The sequence below is a fragment of the Leuciscus leuciscus genome (assembly GCF_965113295.1).
Source record: "Leuciscus leuciscus genome assembly, chromosome: 13".
Classification (NCBI taxonomy): domain Eukaryota; kingdom Metazoa; phylum Chordata; class Actinopteri; order Cypriniformes; family Leuciscidae; genus Leuciscus; species Leuciscus leuciscus.
The window spans coordinates 4,841,538-4,855,888 of NC_138737.1; the positions used below are offsets into that span (position 1 = coordinate 4,841,538).

A 14,351-nucleotide genomic window follows, 5' to 3' on the forward strand; every position below is an offset into this window, starting at 1 on the left:
GTCTTGTGGTATAAACGTGTCTCACACACATACAGATTGTAGTCATCGTGGTCTCACCTGTCTGCGGGTCCGCCGGGCCTGACGTAGGTCACCGCTAGAGGTCGAGCCTTATGCCAGTCCTCGTGAAAGCCCCCTGAAAGCATGTGAAACGCACACCTGACTATTGCCTTTAGTAATAGTAATAAAATGCAGCTGAACACATACGCACACACACACACCACTTGCTGCCCTTGAGAGTAACACAAATGCTTTTAAATAACTTTTTCTTTCCAAAGAACATTTTTTCTGTTGTATTAAACCTGGAATATTCTTAGAAATATAATTGCAAATAAATAGCTGGTTTGATTTCAAATCCTCATTGGTGTATTTTTCCTCAGTTTAAGGGTCATAACATTTAAAAACACATGAAATATTTATGCAAATACATTTCAGATTTCAAAATTTCAAATAAATTCAGTTCTTTTGATCTTTTTATTTATCAAAGAACCTTGAAAATAATGTATCACAGTTTCCACAAAATATTAAGCAACTGTTTTCAACATTGATAATCAGAAATGTTTCTTGAGCAGCAAATCTTCATATTAGAATGATTTCTGAAGGATCATGTGACACTGAAGACTGGAGTAATGATGCTGAAAATTCAGCTTTGATCACAGGAATAAATTACATTTTAAAACATTAAATTAGAAAACAGGCATTTTAAGTTAATAAATGTCACAATATTACTGTTTTTACTTTACTTATAAATGCAGCCTTGTTGAGTTTTTATGATTTCATGCATTATTAGCACGTACCCCAGTTTGGGAAAGCTGTTGTTGTATTGAACCTGGATTATTTCAAGCCATCATTGATGTATTTTTCCTCAATTCAAGGGTCATAACATCAGTTTAAAATGAAAAACACATGAGATGTTAGGGTAAAGACATTTCAAGCTGTCTGATGGTGATTCAGTACCTCTCAGAACGAAGCCAAAGCTGTTGCCTTCTTTTTCCAAGCACACTTCGATAGTTTTAGAGATGACGCCGCAGAGATTGCTGGGAGCTAAACGCACAGAGAACAGCTTGAGTTACTGTCACAGGAGGATGAGATACAGCTCTACACACTGAAATGTACATGTGTTTACTTTCATAAACACCATAAACACTAATGCCACAATACAATTATCACATATAACTAGGACTGGAAATACCATTTACATATTAAGTACTGTTGCGGCACTACCGTGATCAGCACAGCAGTATCAGGTACTTTGATATTTATACTGTTAATTAAATTGATAATAAATGACAGTAAAGACATATATAATGTAATCAAAATATATTTCAAATAAATGCTGTTCTTTTGAACTTTATATTCATCAAAGAATCCTGAAAGAAAATGTATTCCACAAAAAAAGATTCCACAAAAATATACGCACCACAACTGCTTTCAGCATTGATAATAATAAGATATGTTTTTTGAGAAGCAAATCAGCATATTAGATTAATTATTAAATATTAATCAACTGTTTTCAACATTGATAGTCAGAAATGTTTCTTGAGCAGCAAATCAGCATATCAGAATGATTTCTGAAGGATCATGTGACAATGAAAACTGGAGTAATGATGCTGAAAATTCACAGGAATAAATTATTTTAAAATATACAAAAAGAGCACATTTAAAATTTCTATAATATTACACAATATTCGTTTATTTTTATTTTTTTACTGTATTCTTGATCAGATCAATCTGAATTGTGGAGATGTGTGTGTCCGTACCGAATGGAGGAAGCTCGTACTCCACCTCCAGCACCACACGCTCTCCAATGTTCTTCAGCATGCTGATGATCTCATCATGTCTGAGCTTGGACAGGTTTATCCCGTTCACTGACTTTATGTAGTCACCGACATTGAGCTGGTCACTCCTGCCACACAAACACATATGGAAGATTGAACAAGATTTTTTTTTTTTTTTTAAATGTATGTACAGTATGCAGTGATAAATTATGGTAACATGCATAGTAGATTCTTAAGTTGCTTATTTATCTGTCTAGGCAACAGTCTTTTTTTATTTTTTATTTAATGAATGTATGTTTTTTAAAGCATTATTTTCCTTTATATTACATGATTATTTCATAATACCTCAAACAGTATAGCATGTCACTAATGTCACATGCCAAGATCATGGGTTAAATTCCCAGGGAATGCAAGAACTGAAAAAAAAAGTCACCTGGATGCAATATACTCTACGTCGCTTCGGATAAAAGCATCTGCTAAATGCATAAATACAAATTATATGTTTTGCACAGGCCCAAGTTTCATGCAATGATACGTGCCACTTTTATAATATGAATCCTACATTTAGTAAGTCCTTTTATGGCAAATCAGTTAATTCATCGGCCATCTTGGAAAATGCTATTTAAATCCAAGTGCAGCTCCCAACAGCACAGTTTTTTGTGAAGATTATGTTTCAAAACTATATTTCACATCGCCTGTAAGATCTGACAAGATCTGTAGGCCTCTTCATTTCAAATTACAGTAAAAAAAACTACACAAAACCTCAAAAACAAGTGGCTCTTTTAACTAAAAGGCTTTCTCAAAGCTGTTATATAAAGCATTATATATTGAGCCGTCATATTAAGCATCACAACTTTCCCCTTTCCTCTTATTTCTCATAAGACATATACAAGCAGAACATACACTACAGTTAAAAAATGTGGGGTTAGGGTGTTTTTTAGGGTGAAATTAATACTTTTAGTCAGCAAGAACGCATGTTGATTTCTGAAGGATCATGTGACACTGAAGGCTGGAGTAATGATGCTGAAAATTCAGCTTTGCATCACAGGAATAAATTACATTATAAAATATATTCAAATAGAAAACAGTTATTACATTTTTTTATAATATTTAGCAATATTATGATGCTGAAAATTCAGCTTTGCATCACAGGAATAAATTACATTATAAAATATATTCAAATAAAAACATTTATTTAAAATTTGTATAATATTTAGCAATATTATGATGCTGAAAATTCAGCTTTGCATCACAGGAATATAAAAAAATATATATATATTCAAATAGAAAACTAAATTGTAATATTATTTCACAATATTAATGTTTTACTGTATTTTGATCAAATAAATGCAGATGAACATAGAAACTTCTTTAAAAAAAATCTTACCGACCCCAAACTGACCGATAGTGTATAAAAATCTACTATTGGCAATGACATTCCCTTTATCACCTTTAACTCTCATTCACAGATCTAAATCCAAAGCACAATATTAAATCCATATAATACGGCTGCACTGATTACGCAACATGGTAAATCATCACTATACTGTTTCTGCTGCAGAAAGATGTGTGTTTGCGCTGTGCAGCAGGTACCTGTGTTTGTGTGAGTGTATATATGTGTGATGTTAGTAAAGCTGACTCCTCATGTACTGTTATAGAAGCTAATTTAAGCCGCTGATGTCACCCAGCACTGGGATTTTGCCTGTAAGCATCGCATTAACAGAGACAACGACACATGCTCGGCACCGGCACAATGACGACACTCAAGAGTACTTAATTTACACGTGAGCACACAACCAAAGGCAAAACCAAACACATCATTTTGTGATTCTGCATAATTATGCACCGGAGTTAAACAGCATTAACACATACTGTACTAATTACAGGCTTACATATCTGCACTAGACCTTGATAAACTGATAATATAAAAGCATTAGCTGGAAACTCAAACACAGAGTCACAGGGTTTATATCACCTGGCTGCAACTCTGCATGCAGGAATATGCACATCAATCGTGTGTGTGTGTGTGTGTGTGTGTGTGTGTGTGTGTGTGTGTGTGTGTGTGTGTGTGTGTGTGTGTGTGTGTGTGTGACAGAGGGAGAGCGGTCACGTTAGGACTGCGTCAGCCTGTCACACTAGAGGCTGATGTGAATGAGCAGCCCACATCCTGAGGACACACACACACACACACACACACACACACACACACACACACACACACACACACACACAAGAGCAGCTCAGATCCTGAGGTTAAAGAGCCGTGTGTGTAAACATGGTGCATCGCACACACTACACATCATTGAGATACTATTATAGTTGTTATTCACATTTTATTCACAGTTTTTTTGGGGGGGGGAGGGGGTGTTCTTTTTATTTAAAGAAATGACATAAAGGATTCAAAGGGATTTAAGGGAATAAAGAAGAAATAAGAACGGTAAAAGAAGTTCTAGGTCTAATTGTAGCCTATAGTGAAGTAAGCAATTTAAACTCTTCGCAAGTAATATTTCCCTTTCACACACAGATTCTGGAAAACACACACATAATGTGTCCTGGGATTTAACCCGGGATCGCTTGATTTTGGTTCATTCACACTGCCGGTGATTTTCTGGAATCTGTGAATGCGTTCACCCCCCACACACACCCACCCACCCTACGTCATTGCGACGTATTTTTCCGACATATTTATCACTATAACACACCTCTTACGACATTGGTCCTGCCTTTTCTTCACAAAGGGCTCAATTACTCTGTCCCCATCCCGGGATCAATAAATGATAGCATCTTTTCAATTCAAAATATCAAAATTCCCCCCAAAATTTTAGTAATTTGCATCACTATATTACTGTGGGTTGTTGAACATATCCATCGTTGTCAAATATTAAATGTTTAGCTGCTTGAATCTTACCACACACTAAACCACAAACTAAAAGCGTGGCGTTGGAATTCACACTCGTCTTCAGTGAACAGTAAGCCCCGCCTTCTTTGAACAGTAAGCCCCGCCTTCTTTGATCTGATTGGCCATTATTTTGACCTTGACAAGCGCTGTTAGACCGCTGAGGCATTCAACCTAAAAATGTAACTTTTTAAACTGTTTGTCATCCTAACAACAAGCAGAGCTGTGCGTAATGGAGAGCAGTATTTACAATATCAAAATATTGGGGGGACAATTCAGCCATTTCCAATTATTTCCCCCCTCAATGCCTATGGTGGCTACGGCCCTGAAAAACACACATACTGAACACACAACTGAGAGCTGTGAAAGAGCTGTAAAAAGACAACCTTCAAGAAATGAAATGTTTCTACTGTCAGTTGAGTCACTGATGTGTTTCTCACCGGGCCGCGAGACCTCCTGGTCTCAGGTTTGACACTCTTGGCTTGCCGTCCTTGTCACAACCTCCGGAGATCGTGAGGCCGAGACTGCTGCCCTCTTTTTTCATCAGTTCCACCGTCGTCACACCTCTCTGCTCATCTGTGCGTACACAAACACACACAATGAACACACATGCACCAGCACATGGACATTCGCAGCAGGTAAGTCACCCACGGGGAGCTTGTGAAGCCATGCATTGTGACATGGAACTCAGATTCATTTAACCATTTCATGAAGGACAGATGGTAGTACTGTGTGTGTAGCACGCTGTGTGCAATACATTTATACATTATGCGAACAAACAAGGGTGATTTTCTCAAACCATGTCCAAGCAGTGTAAAAACTTTTTTTATGAGGAAAAACATTAGGCCAATTTTCACATTGGACACTTTGAATCAGCCAAAAGTGTGTGTGTGTGTGTGTGTGTACAGTAAAATTGTGGAATATTACTGCAATTTAAAATCACTGTTTACTATTTGAATACATTTTAATGTCCAATTTATTCCTGTGATTAAAGCTGAATTTTCAGCATCATTACTTCATTACAGTCTTCAGTGTCACATGATCCTTCAGAAATCAATATTCTGATTTGCTGCTCAAGAAACATTTCTGATCTTTATCAATGTTGAAAACAGTTGTGCTGCTAAATCATTTTACTGTCACTTTTGCTCAATTTAACATCCTTGCTGAATAAAATAAAATTATTGAGGCTAAACTGTATGTTTTTAATGAATTTTAATGAGGTGTATTGGTATTTCTTTGTCACAAACAACACAATTTATCACAACAGTACATACTTTCTTAAATTAACACAAATATTATATATGATTTAATAAAATTTGAAATAATTTACAATCATGACAGTTATGAGGACCCCATTAAGGGGAAGATATTTTGGATGAAGAATCTATAATTACTCAAATAATTATGACAAACTGTCTGATACAGTAGCTTTAATAAACAGTTATGCTTTGTGCTTTGGTTTAACAATATTCACTTTAATAACATAAATTTAATCTCTTTGATTCATATGTATTAATATCAGTTGAGTTGAATGTAGTTAGTTTGTGTTTTTTATCACTAACAAACAATATAATGCACATTTTCGTAAAATACCACAAATATTTAGATAAAGAAAATAGAATAAATTCCACTCATAACAGTAATGAGGACACCATTAATGAAAAGAGATTATCCTATTCCGCATGACAAAATGAGGAAACATATTTCTATAATGCTATTTATTAGATAATTCATCATTACTGCTGTTAAATCTCTATAGTGACTCTCTGATAGTGAGTGTCAGTGTGGTGAATCAGTAAAGACAATATAACTGACACTATTTCCTCACAAGCCCAACGGATAAAGAGAAAGGAACAGAGAGAGCGAGTGAGGGGGTATAGCAGCGGATATCAGCATTATCACAGACGAACAGTCTCTTCACCTCAAGGTACGAGACACTGTGTGTGTGCTGAGGCTCGCAGAACTCCTTACTAAAGAGCCTCAATCTAGAGCCGAACACACGTCTGAAACAGCGCAGGGGTTTCATGAGGAGCTTTAACAGCAGTTTTCTGCAGGTTTTAGTTCTGCCGGGTCACATGCCAACTTACCAGCGAGACTGCACCTCTTGGTGAGGCCGCTGCTGTCATTCGCAGCGTCTTTACTTCCCTTTGTGTATGGGACATCATCTGAAACACAAAATGATTAAATCAATTATGATAAAAAATGACAAATGCATTTTACTCAATTATCAGACGTGAACGGATCGGTTTTTTAGAACTGAATTCAACCTCAAGTCAACATGAAACAGCATTTGCAAACCATTTTACTTTTTTTTTTTTTTGAGAAGCAGGATATACAACACTGAAATCATATGTAAACGTGTTCTTCTGGTACGTCCTATCCTGTGTTTTTCTTATTGAAAATCCTGTTTCACTTGGAAAGATCCATTATGGAAGCATGGGTTGTGAAAACGGTTTCACTTTAAGTGACTTTAACTCGCATGTCTGATAATATACGTCAGAATTGTTCTCTTCATTGTTTGCTAACCCTGGAAAGTTGAAGCTGTTGGACTACTGTTCAAAAGTTTGGGGTTAGTAGAATTCATGTTTTTGAAACACGTCTCTTCTGCTCACCAATGCTGCATTTATTTGATCAAAAATACAGTAAAAACTACCCTGGTAATCCAGAGTTCTCGCGAGAGCATAAGTTTAATTTGCTCAGCGAGTTACTCTGGTGTCGAGTAATGATGCTCATTAAATATGCCCCTCGATCTGAGCTGCACCAATCACATCAGGTTATCTGATATAGGCGGACCAGAGGCGAGATGACGACAGCGCTGCAACGTCGAAGTTATTAGTAAACATTGCAAGATGGCTATGGATGAACACCAGTTGTTTGAAACGGCTTTGGCCGCTACAATGAACGAGTTAGACTTTTTATCTAAAAGAGGAACAGAAGACGCTGCTCGAATCGTTCCTTTGCAAGAAGGGTGTTTTTGCTGTTTTGCCGACCGGATACGGCAAGAGTCTAATCTACCAGTTAGCTCCACTGGAAGCTAAGCGATAACTTCTTGTGATTGGTCGTAGTGTTACCCAATTGCGTCCAGTGAGATTTTCAAATGCATGCTTGGTGCCACCCCTCGAGCTGGCCGAATTTCATTAGTCGACACCAGACCATTAATCTTTTAGATTTAGGTCTGGATTTCCAGGCTAAGTAAAAACAGTAATTCTGTGAAATATCATTACAACTTAAAATAATCGTTTTCTATTTTAATACGTTTTAAAATGTAATGTATTCCTGTGATCAAAGCTGAATTTTCAGCATCATTACTCCAGTCTTCAGTGTCACATGATCCTTCATCCTAATATGCTGATTTGTTGCTCATGAAACATTTCTAATTATCAATGTTAAAAACAGTTGTGCTGCTTCAGGAAACCATGATAACATTTTTTCAGGCTTTTTTGATGAGTTCAAAGAAAAGCATTTATTTGTAACATTATAAATGCCTTTACTGTCACTTTTGATCAATTTAATGCATCCTTGTTGAATAAAAGTATTACTTTCTTAAAAAAAAAAAATATCCTGACCCTCAAATTCTGAATGTAATGTATTAGCAGGGATTCATTCACATTTGTTTTTAAACCATGAAGCTTCCCAATCCGTGAAACGTTAAGTGCCTGGTCGAAATTGTTCAATAATAAGAACTTGATGAAGAGACAATTTATGTGCTACTCGATAAATAAAGGTCAGTCAATCCCAACATGCTAGTCCAATCTGAGCGTTAACAACCCATACGACGTCTCCATTTGGTCAGTAAAGATGTTCAGCTGTCCTTTTGGCCAAAAGGCTAAAGAAACCATCACCACACAGACTGTTTATTTAAGAGGTCATAGGCTCAAGACATCACACCACTGCTTTAACAGTCAATCACACATCTATGAGTATTCAAAATCAGCAATAGTTATATAACTGAGACACACAGCATCAGCTCTGAGAGTCACGGCAGAGTAAAACTGTCATTATGGGTCAGGATAACTCAATTTTCCAAGTCTATTAAAACTCTGAAACTAATTTGGAGCAAGCCACTCCGACGGCCCTGGTTGTGTTGACACCAATCCTGATGTAGGTTAAACGGATGATGTTCTAACAATGCAAATGGAAGCTCAGGGCTTATTTTCAGAGTTGGGCTTTTATTTATAGAGTCCACAGCGGCCCCAGTTGTCACCCCTCGCTCAGCTCTGAACAGGCTTTTCCAGCAGCAGGGCTGGAGCTGAGAACCACACGGCCCAGGATCAAACTAATACATGTGTGGGCCTCCTCTACCCTGGCCCAATATGTAGACAGCTGCATAGAGGACCATAGTGGACCCTACAGGGCCCGGGACGACAACCTGCAGAACAACAGATCCACTGGCAAAAATTACATTGTTAATGGTTTGATTTCAAGTAAAGTGAATGATGAATAGAGTTTATTTTTTGCTGTATGTGAAGAACCCTGACCATAAACATTTCATGAACTGTACAAGATGAAATCATTTCAAACCTAAGCTTACACGAACATTAAAAGTACCAAAATTACTGTTGTTTTGGACATGTACTAGTACCATGCTACTCTTTGAAAAACCTTGGAGTGTATAATGTAAATACCAGGGTATATGAATGTGGTAATCATTCAGGTCCATGGTAAGTACCATAAAATACCAATTGATACCAATGATACCATGTACATTTTTGAAAGGGTAATCTAGATACCTTAAGAAGTTGGATGTAAAAATAATTCACAAATTAACTAAATAAATACATTTTCATTTTGTAAAAGTTTGGGTTCAGAAAGATTTATTTATTTTTTTAAAGAAATTAATACTTTTATTTCACAAGGATGCATTACATTGATCAAAAGTGACAGTAAAGACATTCATAATGTTTCAAAAGACAAATGCTGTTCTTTTGAACTTTCTATTTATCAAAAAAAAAAGGTATCATGGTTTCCATTTAGCAGCACAACTGTGTTGTCTTCAACAGTGATATTAATAAGAATAATTAGCATAGCTATGAGAAGGATTTCTGAATGATCATGTGAAACTGAGGACTGGAGTAATGATGCTCAAAATTCAACTTTGAATCACAGAAATAAATTACATTTTAAAATATTCAAATAGAAAACAGTTATTTTTATATTGTAATAATGTTTCACAATTTTACTGTTTTTTATTAGCCTATATGTTTGATCAAATAAATGCAGCCTTGGTAAGCATAAGAGACTTCCTTCAAAAACATTAAACAATCTTACCGACCCCAATTTAATATATACGACAAATGAAATGGAAAAATAAAGAATTTGAAAAAAATGATCAACATGACTCACCACCACTATTGTTGCGACCCTCTCTCCTAAAGCCACACAGCATCATGGGAATATCACGATTCCATTCTGCCAACAACAGTTTAGAAACTTACTAAATTAACCAAATTGACCATGGAAAACACATTAACATATCCAAGTAGGCCACATTACATGTGTAACTTCAGTTAGGATTCCTTAGATATTCTCATACAGGAAGAATCTTCTTTGAAAAGCAATGAAACAGTGGAAGAGGAAGACAAGCAGACTAGATGAATCCATTCAGCGTAGAAGATTCAGATCTCAGATGGTTTTATCTACAGCTGATCCTGTTGCACAGATCCTGTTACAAATCATTTAGAATTCCACAATTTTTCCATGAAAATGTGCAGATCATCAGCAAAGTAAACGCGAGCGACTGTAAGAGTGTAATGCATGAATGAGTGACTGAAAAAAGTGTGTTGCATAGGTGGATCTGGATTATTCCCGAGACATCCCAGTATCACTCCAATCTGCTCTTTCCAAACAGCATAACGTGGTTATAACGCTTGCCAATCCGCACATGCAACCAGTCTCGTCAGTCAGTCATCCATAAAACACATGTGATCCACTCGCTCGCACAGATTCAGTCCTGGGTTTCTGAAGCAGATGGTAGTTCATCCAGAGATGACAGCGCTGCAGTATGGGAACGTATCCGAACGCTCCAGTGCTTCACACAGATCATCCCCGGACAGAACGAACACTCGCTCCTTCTCTCCTGTCTGCCACTCCTCCCTCACTTCTTGAGCTTCTTACTGTTCACACGGGCTCTTCCTTCCTGTACTGACCTATTAATCATCTCCGTTCACACACAAAGAGTCTTGCCCGAGAGGATCTTCCTACCAGCAATCACACAAATATTAAAAGCACAGCCAAACCCTGTCACTAGAGTAACTCTCTCAGCCCACACGTGCCTCACGCACAAACACTTCCTCCTCCCTTTCTGTCTGTCTCTCTCTCACGTGCCCTTTCCCTTAATTTAGAAGCTGAGCATAGTGTTAAAACAGCCTTTGCAACATTTTACCATGGTAAATGTGGGTTAAGAATCCTGACAAAGATGTATCACGGTTTCCAAAAAAACATTAAGCAGCACAACTGTTTACAATATTGCTAATAATCAGAAAATGTTTCATGAGCAGCAAATCATCATATTAGAATGATTTCTGAAGGATCATGTGACACTGAAGACTGGAGTAATGATGCAGAAAATTCAGCTTTGATCACAGGAATAAATTACATTTTAAAATATATTCAAAGTTATTTGAAATTACAATAATATTTGACAATATTACTGTTTTTACTGTATTTTTACAATATATTTTTTTTTATCAAATAAACGCAGCCAAGGTGAGCAGAAGAGACATTTAAGAGCTCATCATAGTGTGAAACACTGAAACATTTTACCATTGTAACTGTGGTCAAACCACCGTAATCAAAAACAAAATGATGTACCAAATGGATATGGCACTTTGATATATAAGATATGATATACAGATATCAGATATGCATATAGTATTTGATGTATATGATATATTCATGTACAACATAGTATTTATTTACAACTGATTCAATGAATTTAACACCATGATGCATATCAAAAATCTATTTGGTATTGCTATCCCACAATTCAATTCAATGTTTCAGAGTACCATAGTTTTAACATCTGAAATATCACTATACCATGGTCACTCACTATATCTGCCTACGTTTACAGTGCTTTTGAATCTATTGTACTTAAAAAATACCATAAATGCTAGAACCATGTTTTGCACGCTTAATATGTGAATATTATGGCTTATTACGCGGCTCTCTGGAATACTCGATTCTGATTGGTCCATGGTGGCATTCTGACATGAAATAATTGTATTAACTTTTAATTTGTAACTAACTGTTGTCATATTTAACTGACATGCAGCATATAATTGCCATAGTGGTCCTCTCTTTCTTCTCACATAAAAAAACATTATTTCAAGATAAATCAATATTTCATGACATTTTCAATATTGCTGCCACAAAATAAAGGATAAAAGATCCTGAACAGGGTTGATTTAGCAATAATGACTGAACATGATCCCTTTTTCCCTTACTTAAATGGCATCAGATTCCCTCATGTTGTTATTTTGTTAAAAACTGGCTTTTACTATATTATGCAAAGAAAGACAGCACGCCATGAAGTGACAAACCAAAAGCAAGTCTCAAAAGCAAGTGTGAAATCTGTCTCAAATTTCATTTTTTGGGGTTGGTCAGTGTATTTTGTCTTGACAGCCACATGTGTCTGTGAGAGAAGACGAACACCTGTTTCACCCATCAACACATTCCACACATTCTTCTCTTTATAAGACTGAAATAAGTTTCTTCCCCAACAACAGATGACACACTATCTATAACACATACTAAACATTCAACAAGTCACACTGACAATCTAATCTAACGGGAAGGGACTTTGTATTCTGCAGTTTAACATCAGTTGTGCTCAATACATTTGGGGTATGTCATTTTTTTCTTTCTTTTTTAAAAGAAACTAATACTTTTATTCATCAAGGATGTGTTAAATTGATAATAAAGACTTTTTGTTAAATGGTTAGAAAAGGTTTCTATTTTGAATAAATCCTGTTCTTTTTTAACTTTTTATTCATCAATGAATCCTGAAATATTAAGCAGTACAACTGTTGTACCAACTGAGTATCAAATCATCATATTAGAATGATTTCTGAAGGATCATGTGACACTGAAGACTGGAGTAATAATGCTGAAAATTCAGGTGACTTCTTTCAAAATCATCAAAATTAGTAATGTTAATTTTATTTACATATAAATATGTATTTATTTATTTTCCAAATAATTTATACTCTGTTATCTAATGTGGTGACAAGAATGTGGTAAAAGTGTTCAAATATTTTGGGGTTAGTGTAAGCCTACAGAGTATTTCAAGTCATTTTACACTCTACAGCCCCCGTGTGGCCGAACGTTGTATTGCAGGTCACTTCAGCTGATATAGGACAACATTTATATTGCATTCATTTCTCAGACCAACACACACACACACACACACACACACACATAAACAATTACAGACACAATGACTTCAGCATGACTGCTCAATGTATACAGCACCAACCTACACATACAATTCACCCTTTACCTGTACAAACATCACCACACACCCACTCAAATGTAAAGGTCACACACCTTGTTCACATTCTCTAACATGTCTTACCTTTAACCCTTCCTCTGATAACTCCAATACGACATCGCAAAGAAAACGAGAACATCTTCCTTCTCCCTTTGACTCCTCCATCCAGTCCTTTCTTCACAGTCCCCAGCGTTAGGACCCCGTCCGGGAGCAGTTTAGGATTTACCGAACAACTAACATGCCACATGGCTCCTCTTTCTTTCTCCTCTTGCCCGTACCACACAGATCTTCAACGTAGTCTTTGCTTTGGGTCTCTTCCTCTCTTATCTTCCTCCTCTACCCTTTCTCTTCATCCTGGAAGAGCTCTTCATTCATTCTCTGTGGGAAATCCTGTGGCTTACTCAGATTTGAGGGTTTCAGAGAAACACGGCTGATCTCATTTCAACCTCTTCAAAGTCATGTCATGAAAATCTGGGTATGACTTAATAACAAATCCAGTTAAATATAGTGGGCAGGGCTGGTAACAGCGCTGGGGTGCGAGTGTGTTTGTTGGCTGCTCAGAGATGAGACAGATGGACTGAAGCGGCCTGCTACAGAGACACAGGCTGCCTGAACCACAGGAGGGACAACACACTACAGTACCAAAAACTACTATGGTAGTAGTACCATGTTTTGTAGATTACGTTTAAATGCCATGGTATTTGTACGGTAACCATACAATATAAAGGTGGGAAGACTGGGGCAGGCTGTCACATGAAAAAAAGTTCTATATCTCAGTCAAATGTCCAATTAATGAATCATTTTTGTTATATTCTACAAAACAAAATTTCCAATATCATCAAATTTTTTATTACGGCTCAATGGGCAAAAAATGTATGGTAGATTTTAACCAAAAAGGTGAGACAACAAGAGTATTTTAATAAAACAGGCCAGGTTGGCATATGGTGTAACTTTATATACATAATTAATAAAATATGTTAGCCAAAACAATGGTTTGATAAATGTATTTTTATGTTTTCTTTTTTATCTTACCCATTTTTGCTATTTCATAAATCATTATGTGGTTCATAATTGTCTTGCTGTTTAGGATAATGTACCTAATAAATATTTGAATGGCAGGTTCAATAGTGACAATTTACGCCATGGTGTGGAGTAATCCAAAGAAATCCAAACACATCTATTCTGTTTT

General features: G+C 36.4%; 1 protein-coding gene across 6 annotated transcripts in view; it reads right to left on the minus strand.

Moving 5' to 3' along the window:
* Positions 1-14,039, minus strand: part of grip2a (glutamate receptor interacting protein 2a) — a 32,634-nt gene extending 18,595 nt beyond the window's left edge. For 2 of the 6 annotated variants that reach the window (XM_082189224.1, XM_082189225.1), the window contains exons 1-7: positions 13,247-14,039; positions 10,015-10,080; positions 6,759-6,836; positions 5,112-5,247; positions 1,758-1,903; positions 955-1,041; positions 58-133 (exon numbers count right to left, since the gene is read on the minus strand). In XM_082189224.1, the coding sequence (XP_082045350.1) occupies positions 58-133; positions 955-1,041; positions 1,758-1,903; positions 5,112-5,247; positions 6,759-6,836; positions 10,015-10,080; positions 13,247-13,409 (752 nt within the window). In that variant the 5' untranslated portion in view covers positions 13,410-14,039. Of the gene's footprint in view, positions 1-57; positions 134-954; positions 1,042-1,757; positions 1,904-5,111; positions 5,248-6,758; positions 6,837-10,014; positions 10,081-10,164; positions 11,204-13,246 lie in introns of those variants that run through there. The other 4 variants (XM_082189220.1, XM_082189223.1, XM_082189222.1 and 1 more) reach the window with 4 other exon arrangements.
* Positions 14,040-14,351: the final 312 nt, after the last annotated feature.